This window comes from Halyomorpha halys, unplaced genomic scaffold (genome assembly GCF_000696795.3).
Source record: "Halyomorpha halys isolate HHAL.00 unplaced genomic scaffold, Hhal_1.1 Scaffold522.1, whole genome shotgun sequence".
Taxonomy (NCBI): domain Eukaryota; kingdom Metazoa; phylum Arthropoda; class Insecta; order Hemiptera; family Pentatomidae; genus Halyomorpha; species Halyomorpha halys.
This window is the reverse complement of record NW_027107635.1, coordinates 539,516-565,449: the sequence shown is the minus strand read 5'-3', so window position 1 is coordinate 565,449 and position 25,934 is coordinate 539,516. Positions and strand designations below refer to the sequence as shown.

The following is a 25,934-nucleotide window of genomic DNA, read 5'->3' as shown; positions in this document are numbered from 1 at the left end:
TTCCTTTAAATACTAACATGTAAAGTAAAATATGACCCATATTTTACACATAAAAATAAGTTGCTCGTTCCATTATTGAATCAGAAAATATGAATAAGTCTACAAAACTCATCCAGGTGCCTGATATTTAAATTGTATCCATTGAGGTAAATTTGTGACGAAAGTAACAATATATTCTAATGCTTAAACCTCTATTTTATATTATGAAAACACAAAAGCAGTTCCCCGTCTGAGATGATATAAAAAATTAAGTACTTATATTTAAACCATAAATTTATACAAAACTACAGACTACAAAACATTTCTAGTTAGATGAAGTTTGAAGCAAAGAAGATGGAGAGAGAAGAAAGTAATGCATCCAGCTCATTGGGGAAAGTCATGCATCCAACTCCTTTTATCTTCTTCTTTAAACAACCCATTTACCTTATGGTGTCGGGGAAGCCTGAATTCATTTTCAAATACCTCTCTATCCGTTGCCAACTTCTTGACTTCGCCTAGGGCAGTGGTTCATTTTTTTTTTTGGTGGGAGTAGGAAAACTGCGGTACCCTTTTGATAGAAGTAGACCTCTATATAATTATTTAAACTAATAAAATAATCTATTTTTTCAGCAAAAGATAAGAAAAGCTTAAATACTTACACATCTGTGCAAAAATTGAAAAAAACTTTGAGATGTTAAGATTCAAAACTGTGTTGGGATGACGTAGAATGATCCATTCCTAAATTACTTTTTGGGAGTCTGTTGATCGGCATTTATTGCATATAGCCAGACCACGTTAATTTTCTCCTATTTATATTTTCTATTCCCTATTTCTTCTCTAATTATTTTATTTCACATTCGATTGAATCTAGTTTTATTGAGAGCTCCTTTTGTCCCGTTACGTAAAACATGACGTCTAGCCTCCTCCTAGGAAGGTAAGGGATTCTAGTATCACTTGGAACTACGTTAAAACTTACGTATAGTCAGGTGAAAATGATTTAAAAAAAAATAAAAAGGGACACTGAAATGATTCACTAACTTTCTGGAATAATACTGCTATTTCTCCTTTTAATCTCCCTTATATACATTTTACGTGTTTGTTTACGAGGGGAGTTAAGATTACGGCTGTTACTGTGCTTGTTCATCTCGTAACATATGTATACATATGCCAAGACTAAACTAACTTGTTATTGATATTTTCTCACTAACTTTAAATTAATCAATTAAATAACTTTGTCCAGGGTCCAAGAGACCGATGGTTCGTTCTTCGAGAGCTACACCGCCGTTTCCTGGAAGCTGGAGAACAGGAGGCTGAAGGCGATGCAGGAGTCTGGAGGCGAGGCTCCGCCGGTCGGTCCAGCAGCACTCGGCATCCGAGCTCCGGGTCCTCACCATCTCCATCCCAAAGAGGTTAGTAAAAAAATTTAATTAAAACTTTACACATTACAAAAAAAGAACTTATTATATTCATCATTTGTGATCAGTCGACGACTAACAAGTGACTATTACAGTCTTATCATCTCAAAGGGCAAATTTTACGATTATTTTTCTAAATAATGTATAAGCTTGAATTTTATTCTCTTTATTGAAATGACTTCACAAATATGCCCAACTTAGTACTCACGATTGAGACACTTTCATGAGGAATAGAAAATATGCTATACAGAACAGATCCTGGGAACGTTTTCGGGGATAAGAGCAAGGCAGTTTCTACTCCTCTCATATTTTATAATCAATCAACTATTTAATCTTTCTGTCATCACCCATTCCAAACCATTACAGTTATCACTGATCTACTACCGAGAATTCGAGATTCTCTCCAATACTTCTGACTTTGGTCCCTTAGGGTTTTCTACTGGATGCTTCTAAAATAAATGATACTTCTAAAATAAATATTTTTTAATCATGCAATTGAATATAACCGTAAATAAATAGTATAAATAATAATTTGATTCAATTTTACCGTGGTATTTTGTCCACTTTCTTCACTGGACTGTGCAGAATAAAAAACAATTTCAAAATTCCCAACTTGCTCGTAATCCAACAGGTTAACAGGAGAAAATAAATAATAGTTTTGAACAATATGATGGTTCTGTTTGTTGTAATTTTGTTCGTTTTGTCATTTTTATAAATATGGTCTAAAGACATATGGTATTTCTAAGAAATATCCACCTTGCATTTGACCGAACATAATGCAATTTAATAGTAATAGAAAATTTTAATAAAAGTGATTAAATATAAACTTTTTTTTTATAGTGCTCCATGACTTTTGACCTGTGAGTTATTAAAACATTCCCTCAGTTTAAAATTTGTGTCATGTGAAACACTGATGAATAAGCTACACTTTTGTTTATGGCATTATATATGCCCCCTCATATAATATTGTTAATATATTATACTCCCGTTCACTCACAATAATTGGTACGTCTTAGCAGTGGATAAAGATCATTACTAAAACCAAATTTTCAAGGACCATTACAAATTTTTCTGCCTAACTTAGCAAAAGGTCTCGGAAAAACTATCGTTTGTTATCTCCAATACGTTTGTGAGTAGCATCCGTTATCTTCCATGAACGAAATGACGTTAAAGCACAAAAACACCATCTCATTGTTAGTAATTCTCTAGATGTGCTGAGACCTCCGTCTGGCACTGGAGTTCTTCATTAGGTTTGCATTTTTGGCTTCACTTTTCCTAGCTACTCCCTCTAGGTGGTGAGTATGTGTGAGGTTAATACGTTAGTAATTGACAAAAATAATATAACCTTTCTATGTAGACAGACACGTAAGTTATTCTTTTTACTTTATTTGTGTATTCTCTGGATTCAAACTATTATTAGTTACAACTCTTATAGTTAAGGTGTTTTTGATACATAATTTTGAAAATTTTGATTTTTTAGGATTTTTTAAATAACCGAAACTCCGGTCCGATATTTTCACCAAATGGCTCGGATTTTATACTGTAGAAAATTAGGCTGTTGAATATAAGCTTTAATTAAACTTGTGTTGTACTTCGCCAAAACATTCTCTGACATGACACTAATTCAGTTCCCACTGTCATTGTAGTATAGTGTTTGTACTCGTGCTTTTAAAATACCTATGAAAGTTACAGTGATTATGTGACCAATTTATTTTAAAAGAATTTTAAATTTTTCACCTACGAAAAGAATAAAAAAAAAGAAAGAATCTAGATTTTTTTGTCCCTTCGGCAGTTCCGATTTCCATTTAACGGCGCGATGAAATCTACCTCTATCTCAATCATCAGAAAAAAAATAGGGTAAAAAAGGGAAGTGGCGGTGGAAAATTAATTAAAACCTCCTATCTTTGTGAACGACGTTCTTGTCCCAATTAGACAAAGCTTTCGCTCGTTCCCCTCTTTTTTTTTAGTCCACTTTAATACCGGATAGGTTAAACATTACTTTTAGGTGAAGGAGAGTATTGAATCATTTCGGTTTGCTGGTTGGGTAATTCAATGGATCGCTCTGATACCAAAATAACCAGAGTTCGTTCCGAAAATAACCGGGCTGTCTGATACGATATGGCGGACAGCTTCTAAAATGTCAGTACCGCCGAAGCCGTCATGGCGAAATTTCCGTTTTTACCAGTGATATTTGATTTGAATTTTATGATGAGTCTCGTGTTTGGGTCTATTCACCGAATATATACTTAAATACAGAATGTGTAACCGAATGAATTACGGTTTCGGTACAACACTAATCTATTATTTTGAAAGTGAAAAAAATAGTTGCCTTTATTTGTCAATTGTGTCAACACATAACTATTTTAGTGTAACACTTCCCTTTTTAAATTTTTTTATAATTTTTAGGTTATTGAATAAATAATTGCGTGAAATTTAATTTAATACCCACTATCTGGCAAAGAAATCTTACAATTTCGAAATGTCGAAACCATTGATAGTTTGTTTCCAAAACTTTTTATCTGTTATCAATCATGTTTTCCTACTAACCATTTATTTATTCTTATTTTTTGGAGGAGTGGAAGAGAGGAAGAGGGTTTATCTCCAATTTGTATATCTATTGTCTCATTTTGTGATTACTAACAATTCTAAATAACCTCTTTTATTTACTTTATATTAATAATTAATGAATTATGACTTTTTAGTCTTATAGCAAGTCTTTATTTAATTGTTGGTTTGTAAATCCATTGATTGTCTACGTACATTTATAAATATACCTATGCTTAAAAATATCGCTTGTGACTAATAATATTTTTTTATTACTAATTTTACTATTAAAACCCAAAATATTCACTAGTAAAGAGAGTTACTAACAGGGAGCAGGTTAGCTGAGTGTATAAGACGCTGAACTACTACCTCCCAGGACCTGGGTTCGAACCGGGGCGTAAGTCAATCCTGTGTGGATCCCTCCGGAATCCTCCCAACCTCTATCAAGAGGCTACCATTAATTATGGGATGGTCTGTTGGTTGAGCATGATCTTGAAAGAATCACCTCCTTGTATAACCTTCGTTCAAAAAACAGTGTTTCCTTACAAAGTATCGGAACTCTAACCTTTCTTCCCACTCTCCTTCCAAATATTTTTTTGTTAAGTTTGGAACTGACCACCGAACCTAAATGGTATCGATACATATTGCCCGATAGTATCGATACTTTCTATTCTAAACGAAAATCATTTTATAGGTGTCTATAACTTTTTAAAAATTATTTTTGCCGGCACAATACTCAAGTATCGGAAGACTGTTGATACTTTTTAATTTGGTAATCTTTTTTTGTTCTATCGATTAAATCTCTAGTATTGTTACCTGTACCGAAAGGATGCTTTTTATTGTCCGAGATACTTTAACTGCTGTATCGATATTCAATACCATAAGAGAACATTCCCAGATGTAGGTTAGTATTCATAGTATTATCGGTCATAGGGCGTGATTTAAACATAATTGAGTGATAGAAAGTCAAATTATTAAAAAATAGTCAATCGGTCGAATGTCTCATTTTCATAAAAGAAATAGTGAAAACGAAGGAACTACTCTAAGGAGCAAATCTCTCGCGACTTTTTTTAAAATGATATGATGCGATGGATTACATTAATTATAACATTATTACATATTTCATTATATATTACATTTAATATACAAAGCTTTCTCCCAGTTTCGATAATCCACTCCCGAAAAAATGGTTCGCTGTGCTAAGACATCATAAAAAACGCTATGTATCTGTTCGGGATTTAGTCGGGATGCCAGGATAATTGCTAAAGGAAACTGAAGCCAAAATAAGTTAATTAATTAATTTATATTGGGGCCTGCAAAACTATTATTATAATTGGATTCTTTTCCAAAGGTTTTTTGTGTGTTTAAAAAGTATTGTTACCATTAATTATATAATATAGTAAGAGGTGGTTTTGGGTAATATAATAGTGTATAAACTATATCAAGGAACAAAGTGTTTATTTACATTGATATGATTAAAGGAAATTATAATATGATTGAAATGATTCAGATAATTGGTTTCCCATGAAATATGATTATTGCATTATTACTTAATATATAGTCGAATGAGTGCTTAGTTGGATGATTTGGGGTGCGTGTAGTAACGTGAGTGTCATCTTGTTCGTCCAGGTCTCATAGCCGTCCTTAGGACTTCGTGTGGTAAAAATGCATCTTGCCCTCTCTTCGGTCTTCTCACTTATGTACCCTACTGCTTCTCTCTCTCTGTCAGAGTTCTGTGTTCCCTGTACTTCTCTCCTGGCTAGATCTCCTCTCATTCGTAGAGGCGTTAATTTTTTCGGAACTTTTTTTCCTATTGACTATCATAAGCGACGCCAAAGAAAAATACGTTCTAAGGGAAAATACGCTAGAAAAGTCTTTGATACATGTGTTGTTTATAATTGACCTGACTACCGAAAAAGCCAGCAGGCAATACCTATTTTTAATAGATCTGTTCAGCAAGGACCTTTTCGCCACCTGTGAACTGCGAAGTGCCATTTGTTGACATACCCGCCACAGATATGACAAGACATATGGCTATGACCCCTTTAATATTAATAATTGCTAATACCTCGATACATATCATTATTTTTTATGGTATATATTCGACAACTTTGAGTTCATGACACAGAGTTAAATAGAGACAGTGATCACAAAATGAGACGAAACGTTGTTAGACAAAAGAGGAAAAAATTCTCCTTCGATGAGAATATATGATTAATAACCGATATGAAATTTTGAAAACTTCTAAGCAGAAAAAGCAATAGTTAGGGGTATTATGCTAAGATAAATTATAGCAATTATAACAAAACATTGCTAAATAAAACAGTGGTTAAGAAAAAAATATATATATTTTTTACCCAGGAATGTAATATAATCTCGTTCTGGAAGTAGAAGTGATCCAGCCGTGCGACCTAGGACAAGGTAGTTTTGCCACCAGGGACCTCCTCGATTCCGGTCACGTAGGCCGTGCTTCAATCTGTCAGCGGGTTTCTGGGCTCTTCACAGCCAAGATGGCCAGAAGGTGGCTATTATATCTGTCAACAATGATTTATTCATAGCTTTAGGAAAATATCAGTTTATTTATTACCTTAAGGATGATAATAAATCAACGAGTTATATATAAATGGATCATGTAATTACTATGTATTGTAACGCCACTTATTTTAGCCACCTATATATAACACTTTACCCTCGTCCTTCGTGTTATTCGATCTCTGGTGATACCACTAAACAGATATATTTTATGATATAATTTAATTATTTGTGCATTGCCTTCTAAATTCTTACTGACGTCTTCAACTTGTGTTTCATAGAGTGATTTGAATTATTTTTCGATAAAAAAAAGTAGTATATAATTTATCAGATCTATTGCAATACAAGATATATTTATATTATTTAATTAATAATAGAGAACATAAAAAAGAGAAAAAAGCTGTTATTAGAAACTCCCCAAAAGTTTTGAGTTCGAGAATCAGCAGTATAAAACAAACCAGTCAACGAATTTCCAATTCGGGGATATTAGTCCTAAAACACAATATGATATAATCCGGACCAGAGATAGCACATATAACTTCATGACCTAAAAAGATACTAATTAAATCGTTTAGTATATTATTCCAAAACTGCTCCTGCTTTAGTTCCTTTTGAGTGAACTTCTATTTAACTCTATTTAATAGGTTTTTACACCAGTAGTTAAAATGACATGTGCAATGCTAGTCAGGGTTTATTCAATCTTACTTTTATCAGTCTTAATAATGCCTCAAGTACACTTTACATGTTTATTTATGTTCTAACCATCAAATAATAAAGTTAATAGGAGATTAGTGTAAATATGAATTAATTTAATGTCCCAAAAATTTTTTTGCTTCCATTATAATTTTGTTATTAGAAGCTCAATTTTTTTAAAGTGTTAATATTGTTTTGGATCATATCCGTTCCCTTAACCACCAAAATATTGACGGTAATATTAACTCTTAAGAAAGAACTCTTGATTTTTTTAAATTTTGTTTTTCATATTATGAAGGAGATGGTCAGGGGTACGGTCAGAAAAGAACAAAATAGTTGTTAACCGCACCCCTTGACCATCTTCCTTATAATTTGGAATTATAGGATCAATCATTTATAGATAAATATATAATTTTTTTCCTAGGGGTTCTCTTAAATTATTGTATCATTCTTCACCCACGGTGGCAAGAAACAGTTCTTAATAATTAGAGGCAATTTGTAGGGCTTTCTCTTGGTTCCCTGGTTTTAGCCAGAGTTTAATGTACGTCTACCAATTAAGATTCATCTATATAAAGGGTTAGGCCATCGCTGTCAATGACCTTTGAGAATGAACTATTATGAAATAACTAACACATGGGCCCTGTCTTAAATAAATAAAAAATAAACAATAATAGCTATATCAAATTATTTTTACATACCATGCATTTCTATAGCACCTTTTTACTTGTATAGCTGTTAAATTACAGCGGAGGTGGAAAAGATTGGACCATCAACGAGGACCAAATCAAGCTAATTCTCACTTGTCAGCCACTAGATGCCCCCGCCACCTAAATTAAACCACCGAATTGTTTTCCCCGTAATGCCCCTACGCCGAGCTCGTATCACAACCAATTTGGGTCGCGGCGCTTCATTAGTGTGCAATAATTATTCCGACAAACAATAGGAAACAGGCTTTGGTAGGCAACAGCATCCGGTTTCGGGAATTACTGCAATTACTGGAAAATTGCTCCAGTTCCGTAATGAACCGTGAGAGAAACATGTTGACCTAGAAAGGATAGAGTGAAGAAGCTGAAGATGTCCAACTAAAGGGCAAATGGCCGTGGCTAATATCTAACATGTTCCTTCTAAGTTATAAAGCTGAGGAGAATTAAAATAAATCTGTTATTCCTCATGCTATCTTGGATTAGTACATCATTTTAAAAATAAAATATGTTATTTTTGCTGATTATCAGTCTAGTTTGTTTAATATGTACGATAAAATTATTGTTTTCTGTATTCAGCATTTTGTAAGTAGGTGGCTTTTGGACAAGTTAATCAGAACTGTTTTGTTCAACACTATCTTTCTTGGACTTGGACATTATTGTCATGATCAGTAATCTGCCTTGTCTTTGAAAACCAAAATAACTATCAAAAGTCCTTTATGGGATTCTAACATTACTGAGTTTTCAAAAAAAAATTATTTATTTAGTACAATTTAGTTGGAAAATGGTGAATAAAATGTTTTCTCTATTTTAGTACAGTTTATACCTGTTCCTAGAAAATGAGTAATTTATTATTCAATGCAGTGACTTATGACACTTTTGGTTAGTATGATACTAACCTAGGCCGTTGCAACCGAGTGTATTGAGCCCCCCCCCATCTTATTTGCATTCTTGTGTCCTGCAGCGACGTCTCGAACGGGCTCGAACCCGGCCTTTTATTTCGCTGCGGACCCACGGAATAGTTCTGGTCCTTCTCACTCAGGTTGGTGACCTCCACGATAACCCGTCTTTGCTGCTGTAGCTTGAATAGCATAAGAAGATTAAACTAAAAAAAAATCTAATTAGAATTTTTGAACGCGCTTATTTTAGAAATGCAGCCTGATTTGAAAAATAATGTTTAGAATCGTAGCACATTAAAGCAGCAATCATAAAATAGAAACATACCTAGGTATGACAACAGATATTCCCTTGGAAGCCAATGCACTATATTACTTTTTTCAGAGTTTGAAGTTATTTAGTGAAAACGTTTTATTTTTATAAATAAAATTGGAGGTTACGAATTGCCGTTTAGATACATTTATTGTGTTTTTTTTTCTTCTTCTTGGCAATATTTGTAAGAAATGAGGCTTTATAACATTTTATATATTATTATTTGAATGTTAATTTTGTGTGGACTGCTGGAATTTGACAGAATCCATACTCACACATCATTTGGAAACTTTATTGAACAAAATTAGTCCTCACATTCCTGAAATACTTGAGTCTTGAAAGAAAACAAACATGTACGAGTATATTTTTTAAAAATGTGATTTATTTACTTTTCATTAAAACGAGTAATATCACTTTTTTGTTATGCAATAATTTTAATTTTATTTATTTTTTAATATTAATTATTACTTAATAATTTATATTAAATATCTCATATATGTATATTGTATGGAATATTTTCGAGATTGAACGACAGCACGCGTAGCTAAACTGGAAAACCTACGAAATGCCTTATATAATTTAAAAAAATTAATACGGGTTATTATTACCTGAGTTTTTATTCAACTATCGTTTGCTGTAATATGTTCCCTATGTTTTTTTTTTTAAACAAAGTAAAATAAATTAAAATTATGTTTTGATTTTTGGCCTTTGATTAAAGCCATCAAGCTGAAGATACTGTCTGTCTAATTGGTTTGTCCAAAAATAAATTAAATTATTTATTTATCTAAATTAAGGATTTTATTTAGTTAATTGGATGTGCCTGATCATGTACTCATTATATGTATAACTCATATAACAGTTGAGTACAATTAAAATTTAACGCAGGTGAAACCGCGAGGAACCATTTAGTGTACAATAATAATAAAATATAATATTAACTGAATAAGGAGGAATCTGTGTAGCTCTGTGAGTAAGGCGCTGTGTTACTGTGTCCTGGGAACAGTTTCTTATCTGGCTTTGGCAGATAATCATTTATTCTGTTACTTTTACGACAAAACGTGTGTATCCTTAATTAAAGAAAAAACTGTTTAATTTAGCCTATTAATGAAAAAATCAAATCTTTGAGGGCCATTCATTACCGAGCGAATTAAAGCGCCAACTTTAACTGCCTCATTACTACAGGGTGCCTCGTTTAAATACGGCATGGGAGGTCGATTTTTATTTCTGTGGTGGTCCCTCGAAACGACAACTTGACCCACTACCTTGGTCAGAGTAGGGTTGTAACCTATAGATAACCCCCTCCCATGTATGTTATAAATGACCAGAAAGGGGATCAGTAAAAAAAAAAAAAAATCAACTCCTTGCTTAACTGTTGTTCACAAAAATAATACTTTACAAAATGTCGTACCATTTATGGGTCGTAATAGTACAGATATTTTTTTATTTATTAATATTTTTTTAAAATTAACTGATTAAAAAAAGGATAAAATAAAATAATGTGAAAGTGAACTAAAAACATGGGTTCATTCCCATGATATTACATTCATTAACCTTATTTTGTGTTCAACCCTAAACAATTTATAATATTTTTAGGGTTGAACACAAAATTTTATATAATGTTTTTTGATTTATATTTGTACTTGCTTATAAAATAATTCACAGAAAGGTATGAAAAATAAAAATAAGCAGTCTAATTAATTTTTAAATAAAATGCTAATGCGCTCTATAAATAATTATAAAGTTTGAGATAAAAGAAATAGGTGTCAACATTTATTGAAGTAGAGTAGAAATAATCTAAAGATTAGGAAGAGTGGGGAAACCATTACTCCTCAGTTTAGTTTCCCCCTCTCCCCACCTTTCTTTATTCATTACTTATTTTTTAGCTTTCCTTTATTGCAGTCAAACTTGAAAACTTCTCTCTCTCTTTCTCTAAATATCATTTTACCAGATTCTCCCCTTATAAGAACAACCTCTTAAAAACCTGTCGACGTTCTATTCATTTACTACCGTTTTAACAATACCTCCTTTCTCTTTCCTTTAGTTGCTTTAAGTATAATTTAACGACCGCTTAAATGTTTGATTCGTTCATTATTAGTAATATCAATTAATCCTTTATGATTACTATATGAAAACCTACAAGTACATGATAATTTGTGGATTTTCTTTAAGATACCAATTTTGAACTAATTACGAGTTTAGCCTGTTTATGAACAAATCAACTCCTAGAGGGCTTTTCGTCGCCAAGCGATTTCAAACGCCAACTTTAACTGCCTCGTTACTGCCGCGGCGCCGGTATGAATCCGGTCTGGGGCATTGACTTTTTTCATTGAGCGGTACTCCCGCAAAATGAAAAACTTGACCCCCAACCGTGGTTAGTCAGTATTGGACTCCAAAGGCAGTCTTGGCTGAAAAAAAAATAATACCAATTGTAATACTAATTAGGTTTGTATGAGGACCCTCAAAGTGACTAAAGGGTCCAAAAGATTGAAGCCCATAAAATCATTTAACTACTCATAAACATAAAAATAAATTGTTAAAAATGAAATATTGGGAAAAATAGGAACCGATTATAAGCATTTATTTTATATTTAAAAAATACTTTTATAAATAAATTCATAAAATAAAAATATTAAAAATCAAGTAAAATTCTTAAAGCTTGATTAAGAATTATGGTCCAACTAAAACTATTTTTTTTAAAAGAAAACGTAGAACAAATAAATTTTCGGTACTTAAAAGAAAACAATATAGAATACAATTACAATTTATCCTTAATGTCGCAGAAGAACAGGATACAAAATGAGAAGTTAAGTAATGTTATAGCGAACAATAATAATTTTGATGAAATTAATAGGAAAGAAGATATAATCCACATAAGATCAGATATAGAAAAAAAATATGGTAATATAGGTTCATTGGAATGCCTCTTAAATGGTACGAGAAATAACATTTGTAACATTAATAGCAGCTGGTTAACAAAAACAAAGACAAGCAAAAAATAAGTAAACTGGCCAAATTTTTAAAGCCAACTTAATTGTTTGAATGAAAATAATAATTCCGATGTAATTAACCCAAATTAAGTAAAAGAAAACAAATCAAAGGTATAAAATGGGCCCGTAAAGTTGAATATAGAATATGTAGTTCTGTCAAAGACTTATATAGGAAATTACCTATAGATGAAGAAATAATGATAATTGGAGAAAAATGGAGTAAAATAAAATAGAGTTCTGTGATTAAAAATAAACTGATGTATCTTGAAGATGTATACATTATGAATAATTATGTATACTACAACCAGTTTTTAAAATGTTTAATGGCCTAACAATGGGAGGCCATCTATCGGTCCCTCTTAATGGTTGCTATTTAAATGAAAATATCAAAGAACAAGTAGCAAATATGCTAGAAAAAACTGTTATTATGACAAAATATATAAATGATTTTTTAGTAATAGCCAAAAATAATCAGGATAAAAGGTTTCTAAAATAACTCAATAATGTACTTAAAAAATAAATCACCAAGAAACACGAGTAAGTAATATATTAAGATATTTGGTTATAACTGTAGTATTAAAAAAAATGTAGAGACAAAAATAAAAACAGTAGTGACAGAATATCCTATTATTATTCAAATCATTCAAAACACCAAATAATGAACACAGCCAAAAAGTAATTTAAAAAGCCATTAAAGAGGTTAAAAAATAAGATATACCAAATCAAGGAAAATAATTTTTACTTATACAGATATATTAATGATATTTGGTATAAATGAGATAAATAATGAATAAAAAAGTAATGGAAAACAGGAGAAGAAAGGAATAAAAAATGATAAAGATGAAAACAATATATCTAAGAAAATAAGAAAAACTATATTATTTACGGATTATTTTTAAATTATGAACGAGGAGTAAAGCAATAGCAGTAATTATAATAAAATATTTACTTAGACATAATATTTATATTAACAATATTTTTATATGTGCTTTTAATTAAATTATTCCTTTTTTTAAATTACGAAAATGAAATAGATAAAATAAATGAAAGGATTAGAGAAAATTAAAGTTTTGAGCGTTAGCAAGGTAGTCTCGATGACGTATTGTCGTTCTGTACTAAATTTTGCACTACTCACAATCCAGCCTTATAGGTATTATGTGAGTAAATTTACCAATACATGATTTACGATTTGAACGTCTTTGTTATATTGAGATAAAATTTATTTCAACATTATTCCTTCAGTTCTATAAATTTACAAAGGGGATGAAGTTCATTATTTTTACTTCCAAATTATGTGTTTAAGTAACCGTTCATCATCTTGTAAATATACGCTCAGAGGATGGAAGCATGCAAACATTGCCAGGAGGTAAGCGAGGAATAATGTGTGTGTAAGCATTGTTAGTCAAACCTACATCTTAAAACATCATTATTCTATAATATTACTGAATTATAATATTGTAGGAGTTTCTTTTTTCCTGGTTAATATTAGATTAAATGGTAAGAATAAATTGTATCGCCGTGCTATTCTTCTTCCTTTCCAAAGCTAGAGTTCTGGTGGTAACCACTTCCTTGACGGTTTTATTGAGGTAGCACATCACTATTCGCGAATTATAAGGGTCGTAGGTTCGGATCCAGCAACAGAAGGATTATCTTCATTCTCGACCCTGCACACTGTGACTAGAATAGGAAAGGTAATGTGTTGGATTGTCCTGACCTTACCATTATTGGAACAACCAAAATCGTTGCTCTTATAGGTTACAAATAAATTACTAAAAACATGGTTATGGTTATTTATTTGGAAGCTCTTTCACATGATGGCTTAACGAAAAGTCAGATTATTTGGAGGTAGTCGATGCATATTGACTTTCATGGGCATATCTTTATATTTACATTAATTATGGTGTACTATTATAACTGAAGGGTTTTTGTCGAAGGCCAATATTCACTTTTAAAAAAATGTTACAATAGAATTTCATGTAGAAAGAATTTTTTTTAATGTTGATCTGTAACACCTATTCGGCGAGGAAAAATGTAAATTTTGAAATAAACTGGATAAGTTTAATTCTAGAATTTTTATTCGTAAAAAAAATACTTTTAATAAGTGGACATATTCACTTTTCATAGACAACGTCTCAATTAGTATTCTATAAGTATTATTTATAAAAAATACATTAATTTAAAAAAAAAATGTGAAATTAACCCTAACAAAAAATATTTTTTGTTATGCTTGGGAAGATTTTTTTTCATTGTAGATATTGTATTTTGAAATTGTTTAATTTGAGGGGGGAAATTCTGGGTGAAAGAGCTCATTTCTTAATAAAAAATAACTTTAAAAAATAGTAATATTTTTTTAACAAATAAGTTATTTCTTTTAAAAATATTACTCCTGTTTACTTTCTAGACCTGCTGGATCGTTGACAAATCAGTCCGTACTGATTCCCAATGGGGGCAAATATTTGATGAATAAGTCCTGTCAGACTTTATGTTATAACTTATAATGCATTCAGCATCTCAAATTATAAATTTAATTATTTATTACACATATTTAAAAGGTGACAATTTAATGTGTTGTGTCTACAGAATTAAATTAAGTTAAAATTAATTCATAATTAATTACAACAAATTATGTTATAGAAGTGGTGAAACTAATTGAATATCTTTTGTCATAATTAATAAAAACACATAAAAATAATAACAATATATGTATATATAATATAATGTATATATAATAATAACTATAACATCATTCATGATAAAATGAGCTAATAACTTATATAATGTAAGAATATTGGATGGTTTATCAAAGTTAGAAGTGCTTACTTGTTACCCAAACCGATATAAGTCGGCAAGTCCCCTCTGAATTTATATCTGCCATACTAAGCCTCCCAGCTCACGTTCGGACATGTAATCCTCATAAAGTTGTGGCCGAATAAACTTTACTTCAGTTCAAATAGAACCGTTATACGTACTTTTATATCAGTATTCTTTTAATGAGCTTTATATTTTTCATTATTTGGAATAACTGTAACTTGTAACTTTCTCAGTTATAGTAGGTTTTAATGTAGTTAGTTATACAAATTCAAAATATGTAAGATGATTAATTTATTTAGACCCTTATTTTCTATACTGTTGGTGAAATACTTATATTAGTCACAATAACTATACTCGTAAAAATCAAACTATTTGATATATTTTCTGCACGCTCATAACCAGTTAAGCAATCTTAATAATGTGAAATATCATTTTTTTAAAATATAATCTGTACTAACTGATCCGTCGGAAATATTTCCAATATCATCACATATATGCTAGAATTTATAAACTGATTTAATAGCGATAGTTGATATAGAGAAATATATATAAAATTTAGAGGTAAAAGTAACAGAAAAAATGTATATATGTTTAATGATTGGAGAAGTTTGTTGAATTTCAGGTCTTCATCAGGGCTATAGAACAAAAGAGATAACAACAACATTTAGAGACTTATACAATTGAAAAGGAATAGTATACAAACAAATTTAGAATTATACAAAATATTGAATTAAATCATAAATGATAAAAATTGATAACTGATAATTGAATAATAAAAAATTTTTTTTAATTGATTGATAATCGTGGAATTGGATGGTAGTAGATTGAAAACAGTGACAGATGAAATATAATATCATGTAGGTAAGAAGATATGTATAATATAAGATATGCAAGTAGTGTCTAGAAAACTGAAAAAATAAATAAATAAATTGAATCTACAAATTGAACACTATGACAGACAATGAAAAATAGTGAGTGGCTTATATCTGAGTTAATTTATTTTATGCCGACGTTTCGACAAACTTCTCCAATCATTAATCTACGGTCAACTATCTACATCTCACTTTGTATATATTTTTATTCGATAACTGTAAATAAAATTAATTTATATGATAAAAATGCAAAAAAATTAAACTATTTATATGTATTCGATCATATTTGTTTTATGAAAGTAATTAAATATTTCCGGAATGTGAGGGCTATTATCTTATGGTAATCTAGTGTTTATCAAATGCCTGCAATCTGTCATACCTTTAACAGATAGTAATATGTTATACTGTCTACATGTTGGTCTAGATCTTTATTTAATATTTGTATTGCCATGAAAAGATAGAGGTCGTTGTGGGGACAACCTAAGCAGTCAGGTGGCGGGATCAATGATGTAGCTTTTGCCACTCGGTTAGCTTTACAAATGCCCGGAGTGTCGTTGTGTCCTGGTATCCATATGAACAAAACTGTGCGGTCAGTCCACTTTAATTTGAAGATAATTTGGGATAATTACTGAAAGTGATTTATGATTATAATTGCTTTATTCAGCAACATACCATGGAGGCTTAAGTCCTCGCGGGAAGTATTAGTAAATACTCCGTATTTCTACACGATGCATTTACTAATACATCGCCTGTTTCTTTGCGTGTTTTTTTTTCGCAGGGTGGGTTCGTCACTCCCAGGCCTATTTTATGTGAGTGCCACTCATTGGCTAACGAGTCTCACAAATGCCCGGTAGGAGGTGAGTTTTGCCAGTGAGTTTTGCATTATTTTGTGCTGGAAAAAGCCCGGGTGGGACCGGGGATTCGATCGCGTTACCACGATTCTACCGCTGCCCCCTTATTTATATTAGTTTAATTTATTTTAAAATACATGCAAGTAGGAAATATTTTTTATTTTAGCCTTTTCTTTTGTTGAAGAAGAGAATAGAAATTTCTTTAAAACAATAAGAAAAAGAAAAGCATAAACAGCAACTACAAAATTGATTATCACATGATTTGCTCACTTCCTACTACACTAAACTCACTCCCTAATCTCCCGATATTAGAAAAATGTACATTTAACTTTACTGCAATCATTAGGTCATCACAAAATTTACTATGATAGATCAGACATATTGCTTATTGGCAACATAATAAATATAGCTCCTAAAACTGGAATAGGTTTTCTTGCTGGTAATGCGGTCTGAGCCATATCACTGAACTTAATTTAGTTTTGCCGATTGGCTTTTAGAAATGATACTGTTTTCTTTTGTAGTTTACATACATGGTTACATAAATAGTTCGAGATATATACCCACCCATTTATGTTTCATATTAGTACATTTCGTATTTGATTTTATAGCCTAGTGATTCCATTATACTATCCGTTCAACTAAATTAAAAATCAATTCAATGAAATATTTGTTGAAACGTATAGTGGTACATACTTCGGTCACAAGTAGTATAGCTTTTAATTAGTGCCAGCACTGTAATTTATCTTATCAGCTTTATATTTTGTTGATTAATATAATTTTGTCAATTTCTGAAAATAAATCATACGTTATAATTGTCGGACAAGCGTTAATTATACTTACGTATATGATTATAAATTAGGGCGGTAATAAAACGCGGTAGCCACGGGGTAATAAGGACCCGAGTTCGAATCCGGCTGGGTAGAAAATTGTTCACTGTTGCACTGTAGCCGTGAGTCAACTCCTGTGAGTTCTGGAGCCCTCCTGGGGTCCATCCAGCCTCTTAATTGAGTACCCTTAATTGGGTAAAAATCCAGCGGTCGAAGGTGATTACCCCACACCTCCTTGCACAACCGTTAGTCTAGTAACATTACGTCTTTACAAAGTACTGAATTCCTGACCCTCCATGGATTGTAGCGGTACAGGTTTAAATTCAAATTAAATATGATGATAAATTATATACAACTCATATATGATATCAAATTTCATTGTATACCATTGACTTTCGTTAGTTTGCTCGAAACATAAAGAGATTATCAATGGAATCTTTTTTTATTGTATTTTATTATTATTGTTATTATTATTATTATTGTTATTATTATTTGAGGTCTGAGCTTTACCAAGCAGTAGTCCTTGTCAGGGCAGATGGATATGCCTAAAGTACGTGACAATGAACCGATAAGGATCCATATACAGTGCTAAGGAACCCTATTTGGAAAGGTCGGAAGTCAACATTTGCAATTTAATTAAAGTACCAATAATTTTAATAACCATTAATGATTGCAATCATTTTTGAAAATGTTTTTGTATTATAAATAAATATAAGTCCTGTAAAATTGTAGGATAACTTATATTGCAGGAAGTAAATGTAAATTAATTTCTTTTAATAGATTATAATGTAGGATTGCTTTTATTGTGTGTTATGATCTCTTCTTGTGAGATTGTGACATGTCGTACATCGACCAACCTACTCGCTATAATTGTTTGTTTAAAAAGTGAGATAAGTAAGGCTACCATGTAAGGCGAGAATGGTCCACCTGATCAGTGATGGCAATCTCACCCCGGACACCCGGGAACAGGCTAATCTTTTGGCCACAACCTACGCTGCTCGGGATGCTGAGCGGACGATCAATGCTCCCGCACCACAACCTGGCAGTCCACCGAGTCCCAATGATGCGGTTATATTCTCCACCTATCGTCAGCTGGAATCGGCTTTACGCCGCACTAAAGGTAACAAAGCGTCAGGCAGTGATGGTATCCCTTACATTCTGATGAAGATGCTACCACGGAAGGGTAAGGCGTTCCTCCTGAACATCTACAATTCCTGCCTACGCCTATCATACTTCCCCACAGCCTGGAAGCAAGCAATAGTGGTGCCACTTCTTAAGCCGGGGAAGAAAGGGGACCTACCGGAGCATTATCGTCCGATCAGCCTCCTGCCACACATTAGCAAAATCTTTGAGAGGCTGGTCCACCACCATCTCATCAACCATTGCATAGCTGAGGAAGTCATTCCACCGGAACAACGGGGTGTTTCATGCGATCACCATCTTGCAAAGCTCCAGGCGTTCACCATCGAGCAGATGAGGAGAAATCGAGCAACGGCCTTTATTTCCCTAGACTGCAGCCAGGCATTCGATAGCGTCTCACACCCGCTCCTACTCCATAGGCTAGAGAAATACCAGTTTCCTGCCACTCTCTGCCGACTGCTTAGAAATTACCTTGCTGGCAGAACGTTCGTAGTACGAGTTGGTGACGACCTCTCACCTCCAGTCCCCACAAACTGTGGAGTACCTCAGAGCTCAGTTCTGGGACCGTTGCTCTTTGTTATCTTCACGACGTCGATTGTGTCCCTGGAACATAAGGAAGCAGTGGTGGCAGATCGTCCGGGGAACCACGCTCCAGAGGGCCAAAAACAGAGTTATACGTGAAGAGCTCCAACTCCCTACTGTGCCGGAGTATATAGGCCGACGGCACATCAAATTCTTTGATGGGCTGAAGGCCTGCTGCAACCCATTTTTCAGGGAGATCGCCCCTCCACCACGACCTGGGAGGTGGCAGAGCACGGTTCCCTTAGTCGGCGTCCTCGACGAGGGAAGGCCTTAGACTCTTCAAGTCTGAGGTCTAAATTTTCACCATACAACCAGCGGAACGGCCCCTCCCCGTTCTAATAATCCACTAGCGTCAGACAACCAAGTAACAACCTTCATTGGACCCCTCACCTAACCTTATAATGCCAAAAGGCAATCCAAGGTATCATTAACACCCAGATATACATATAGCATACCTCCTATATGTATGTACCAGATATTCAATAACATCATTATAGGAGGGTATGAAAAAAAAAAAAAAGCGAGAATGGAGGGTTTCATGCCGTTTTGGGGATCAATTTTATCCAATGTAAGTCCCAAAACAATATATTCCTCTTTATAAGTCTATCGCCTCGACAAACTTTATAGCCAAATTTGAAGCTAGTTTGATTCATCTTGTCTATTCTAAAAAAAATATATAGGTACTTTTATTGTAGTACAATATGACCTAGAAAACGCTGTAACATCAAATTTTTGTTTCCTGTCGGAATGGCCCGTAGGCCACTCGGATGATTTCATCTTCTGTGGAAAGGTCGCTTTGACATCTGCACAGGTAGCGAGGTAGTCCACTGGAATTTTCAGTATGTATTATACATTTTAACGATATGAATTTAACTTAAATAAATAAATTTTAATAATAATAATACTAATAACCGATCATTTCTTGCAGCCTTTAATACGTGTCCGAATAAGCCTTATTGTCACCTTTATCCTTAGGAATCTATGGGCCATCTTTATCCTAACAGTTCCTAATACGTTTTTTTAACGTAACGAAATTATGAAACCAAAATGCTATTTGTCTTCTCGAGGTAATTTCTGTTCTAAAGGGATACTCTCCTGTTCTGGATGGAATTAAGAACAGAGGACAGAGAGGTCTTAAGGCCATCCCTAGGGTCCTAGATTCAAAGGGCCGGGGACCGAGTAAAGGAAATCAGGAGAGCTGTAAGTTCGAGATAATCTCCATCGCTTAGGGCTCAAGGTATTGTCCAGGGACCTAATGAACGGATCCACAATGGAGGATCGCACGGCCTTCTCTTCTACAAGGGTATTTGGTTCACTGAGGTGATATTCTCTTAAAATTTAAATAAATCGTTACTTTTTATTCAATCACATAAATTATGCTAATGTTTCAAATACAAGTTGTAATACATTGTCAATTCTTGTACTACAACCAAGATGTTTCTTAATTTGACATTTGCTCACAGTTTGTTCATGTGTTACGAATTAAAAGGAAGAACAGAACTAAGCCGAACTAGTCGACTGAAATATAAATAGGAGGGCTGTTTTAAGCATATGCTTGAAGACTGGTGTTCATTGAGAAGATATGAAGGCAAAGGTTATTTGAACTAAGAAAAGATGAATCAGTCTAAAAATTTGGAATTACACCTGGTACATATTTTTATATACTATCAGAAGTCATCTTATGTTTTATGATATGACAAGTGGTTTTATTTTATTTGTTTTGTCATCATTTTATATATTCTGTTAATTATTATTGTTTATTTGTATATTTTAAAATTCATTGTATTATTTTATTTTATGAAATCATGTAATTCCATCTCTGTTTTGTAATTTACTCTAAAGCTCCAAAGCCTAATTTTGACGCCTGTATATTATTCTAAAGGGATTAATCCCAGAATAAATAAGGATTAATATTATTATTATTATATATAGTCAATTAATAGTATTGCAGTGAGTTAAATGGGCGCGCAAAGTTTTTGGTCTTGATAAGTAACTAATCAGTGACTGGTAAGCATTCCAGGGATAGCCCGAACCGAAGTTGCAAAAAATAGGTTAACGGTGGGCTAGCAAATTTAGGTTCAGACGGTGGTCGGTGAACAGACATTTAGAAACAGTGGATTGATCGTACCGGAATCGAAGCTTCGCGTTAACTAAGCCTTTTGCTTATTTATTCTACGGATGAAATCATATAGGATTATATATCCTTAATCTACTGTATATGCAAAATACAGTACAAATAAAAAAAAATATTTTTTTTTTTTAATATCTTTATTGATATTTACAACTGTACATTAAAACGCATTTAGTAAATTTTATATCAGTTATAATGGAGTGATACGAATTGGTTGCACTCTAATGACCTTTTTACATTAGCAGGTCTCGTGGCCATCTTCTTTTCAGGCGCCTCGGAGGAATGGAAGAGGAAGCAGGGCTAGAAACTAGTTTGGGGTTATTAGGGAGTTTATAATGGAAGGAATGATATCCTGTTTGGGCTAGTTCGGTTGCATATGGAACATTAAGGTCTTTATTTATGATTTTATTTGTGACAAAGTAAGGAGTATTGAGGATTTCCCGAAGGATTTTGGGTTGTATGGATTGGATATGAGAAGAATTCTAAGGTTTAGTGGAACCCCAATACTCAACTCCGTGTGTCCAGATTGGCCTTATTAGTCATGTTTATGAGTCTTTTATAATGAATTGAAAGTTTAGACCGTTATCCAGTAAGTTCTGTAACAGTTGAAATAGTCGTAAATGTAATGTTAGAAAAAAGTTATTCAAACCAATTAAATTGAAAATGCTTATATAATCATTTAAATTTTGTATCTTTGCTTTTTATTTGTTTTTTCTATTTTTATTGTTTAATTAATTTTGTTTTCATTTTAATGGTTTCCTTATTCTCTTTTTATCAATTAAAAAATATTTGAAAATACATTTATCTGTCATGATTCATCTATAAGGTTTAATGCATATGCATAGGTACATAAGCAGGGTTCTTTCAAACAAACAAAAAATCTTGCAGGATTAGAAGTACGAATAATTTTTAGGTGCTGGAAAAGAAGATGTTTGGTATTTAAAGAGATAGTGCGACAAAACATGAGTTAAATATTGCAACAAAATCTAAGAAGGATAATAAATACTCCGAGGCAATAAACAAATGGACCTAAAAAAAAAAACCTTCTCAGACTTCTTGATCTGATAAGAGAAGGGGGACAAGCTGGTCACAAATAAAAGAAACATAATCGTAAGTTTGAAAACAGTCCAGACTTGGAAGATAAGGATAGAGGGAGGAACGTTTCCAAAACTAGACAGATATATATGCTTCCGGCACCGTTATAATCTCTGCAGAAGACCAATCCACTGAGATAAAACAGGCTATTATATGTTCAACGATTCAAGAGTCGTATTCTTCATCTTGAGAATAACTTAAGAAAATTTAAGATATCTAAATCTGGAGATATATTTTAAGATCTCTTGATAGCGATTGATTAAAACTACAAGTTGTGCTGATATTATTGTGGAACCCCATAACAAAATAAATAATTTTGTACAACTTCTCAATTTCTGGTACAAAGGTATCTGATTACAACATTCTTGCTAATCTGTATTTCTAGTTGACCATTAATAAAAAAGAAAAAGGGTTTCCTTTACTGAAGACGTATTCAAGCGTTTTAGCATTGTAATTTTTTGTTCTTCTTTGTTCTACAGTATCTTTTAATACAACACCACTTATTCCTCTTGAACAGATCCGTTACTTAGGACTAAATCTGGACAAACGACTGTGATGGAATCCTCATACAAGACTGAAAAGACAGGAAACTGCTCGTCGATTCCGACTATTACAACATTTACTAGACAAACGGTCTAAACTTCCAATCCACTACAAAAGACTGATTTACATGACTATTATAAGCCCTATTTGGACATACGGAGTTAAGCTATGGGGCTCCACTAAACCATCTAATTCCTCTCGAATCCAATCTTTACAGTCCAAAATCCTTCGTAAAATCCTCAATGCTCCTTACTTACTGTCACAAATCAAACCATCCATTAGGACCTAAATGTCCCCTGTGTTGCCGATTTGGCCAGAACCAGATACCAATACTTCCATAATAAACTTCCCAATCAACTCATTTCTAACCTGGCTTCTCCTTCACTACCTAATAATCCTACTAGGCGTCTGAAAAGAAGATGGCCTCGCGATCTTCTCCTTTAGAAATGTTTTTGGAGTTCTTTCAAAGGGTAGATCCTCCACATGTTTTTATCATGTCATAATATCACTTACAACAAATTTACTTGATGTGTATATATGTATACAGTTATAAATATCAATAAATAAATTATTAAAAAAAAAAAATTTTTTGGTAAAGCATTTTTTTTTCTCTTTTATTATTTTGTCCTGTACTCATTTATTAGTAATTTTGGAAGCCGTGAAAACTGGAAAGAAGGCTAATTTTTAAATATAAAATTGTCTTGTCATATATTGTTATTCTAACTTATTCTTAGGATATTAGTGGAAATTATTCATTGTGATATACAAAATTTATCTTCCTCAAATTAGTTTTTTTACAGACATTTATAGAAACAAAGAACTTAAGACAATTTTGTGAATTATCTTAATTATATGGAAAGAACAAAGATCTATGGAATTTAGTTAATTTAAGATACGTAATCAAGATGATATTCATTTAATTATGGGTTTAAAATAAACGTTCATATAAATTATATTTTGTATTTTCATGGAAGAATGATCCAATAAGAATGGCGTATATATTTTCTCTCCCATACCCTATACCCTATTTATTATAAAGCTACTACACCTGCTCGTGTGATCCCTTATCAAATGCCAAATCCATCGAATAAGAGCCGATTCGATTTCAGAAACCGCCGGATCCCCACGGGCTTATAGCTTTCCAGAAGTACAATTGTATTCTAGGAACACATCTTTCCACCTTGAGAAAACCCTGTCAACCGCCATACAGCTTTCATCACTCCTAGAACATTCTCTTGCTTTCCCACAGCTGTTGCGAACATATGCTTTATATCTTTGTAAATAAATATTGTTATTTTTATTTTTTTTTACAGGTAAAATAAACTTTTCGAAAATATGCGTAACTTCTCAATATCAATACTAGCTTCAGTTCACGTCGAGATATCAGTTGATCATTTAGATTTAAAATGCTTTTTCAATCCAAGTACCATCTACTGTAAGCCAAATTCGGGGGAAAAAAAACTTGCCAAAGTCCTGTTTTAGTTGTTCTGAATGATATAATTAAATCATAAAAATGTTTTGTTAAGTTGAAAATAATTATTATTATTAATAATTAATATGAATTATAATTATTATATTATTAATTTTTTTTTATTTTTACTAAGCATTAAAATTGTTTTTTTATTTTATTTTCTCAAAATTTAGAGACTAAGGAAACTATCATTTTTTTAAAACTTATTTCTCCTAATCTACTAATCCCTGCTGATAGTTAAGCTTTTATTTCATTCGTTAGTGTGTATAAAAATTACTTACTAACGTAAAATTAATAAAAGCGTTCAAAAAATGAACTAATTATGGCATCGGTTTTCTAAATGTTGATTTTTTCATTATTGTCAGGTTTTCTTTTTTATTAAATTATATTCTGTGCACGCATGAAAGTGAGAAAAAAACATTCAATTTTTACAATTGAGTAACGTTTTACCAATACTATCTAGATTTAATTAGTTTGGATCCCCGAGGATATTAAAATTTAAATTATTTAATAAATAAGCAACACCCTACATCGCCTTCTCACTGCCATGTTTCCTAATTTCTTATCAATATCTTCTCAACCAATAATTTATATTATCTACACTATGTTTATTCTGTAGATATTTACGAAATTTGTCAACAATAATAAATTTTTCTATTGAAATATTTTAACATCTGCTAACCTTAATACCGGATGACATGGTCTGTGATGCTCGCCAGTCCCTTATGAATACAAATTTGTCCCTGATTTTTTATATTTATTGAAGAAATTATACCTTTGAATTTCTATTGTATTGAGACAAATAGAATATTGCCAATTGATTAAAAAACGAAAATGCAGAACTCTTCACTTTACAGCAGCTTAAATATTTAGAAGATTAATGTGACATTTTTTATTTAAGAATAACACATCACTACCTTTTGTCATTGCAAATCGTACTTCACAGCAAGCTTGGGCTTAAATAGGAATGTTTAAATAAGAGCGTGGTAGTTTACTATGAATTTAATCTCCAAAAAATGTCTTAAACTTAGATTAAGTTAATTGGTAAAACGATTATATAAAGTCTTTAGCGAATTCACTATTTTGAATGGATTAGGATGCTACAAAATATGATATTGCTTGAAAAGTACCCATTATTGTATATGTAAACGTTGAATGATTTTAATTAATCAAGTTTAGGAGAGTTTGGGGAAAACAAACGTATTTTCTTAAATAAAAATAAAGGTTTATGCAAAGATCTTTCTAACCCGATAAATAATTCAAATCGTTCACTTTTCATTTATAACTTCTATATGTAATAAAAACGTTATTTACTGACCAAATAACTAAAAAAAATATTAACTGTGTAATTATATGTTTTTAGATGGAGCAGCTGTATGTGGAGGTGTTATATACTATAACCAACAAAGTAGGAGCATCAAGCGGAGAATTCTACCAGGAAGATCTGTTTGCCTACGCTCAACGGGCCTTCGGAGTGTCCCACGATCTGCACAGGAGGTGTCTAGCTGTAGCTACTGAGGAAAAGGTAAGTACTTTATTTTGGTGTGTATA

General features: G+C 32.3%; 1 protein-coding gene across 2 annotated transcripts in view; it reads left to right on the top strand.

The window, feature by feature from the left end:
* The window catches only part of unc-13-4A (BAI1 associated protein 3), a 413,601-nt gene that overhangs the window by 175,763 nt on the left and 211,904 nt on the right, over positions 1 to 25,934 (top strand). For both annotated transcript variants that reach the window (XM_067046009.1, XM_067046008.1), the window contains exons 4-5: positions 1,220 to 1,388; positions 25,747 to 25,908. In XM_067046009.1, coding sequence (XP_066902110.1) covers positions 1,220 to 1,388; positions 25,747 to 25,908 — 331 coding nt within the window. The remainder of the gene's footprint in view (positions 1 to 1,219; positions 1,389 to 25,746; positions 25,909 to 25,934) is intronic.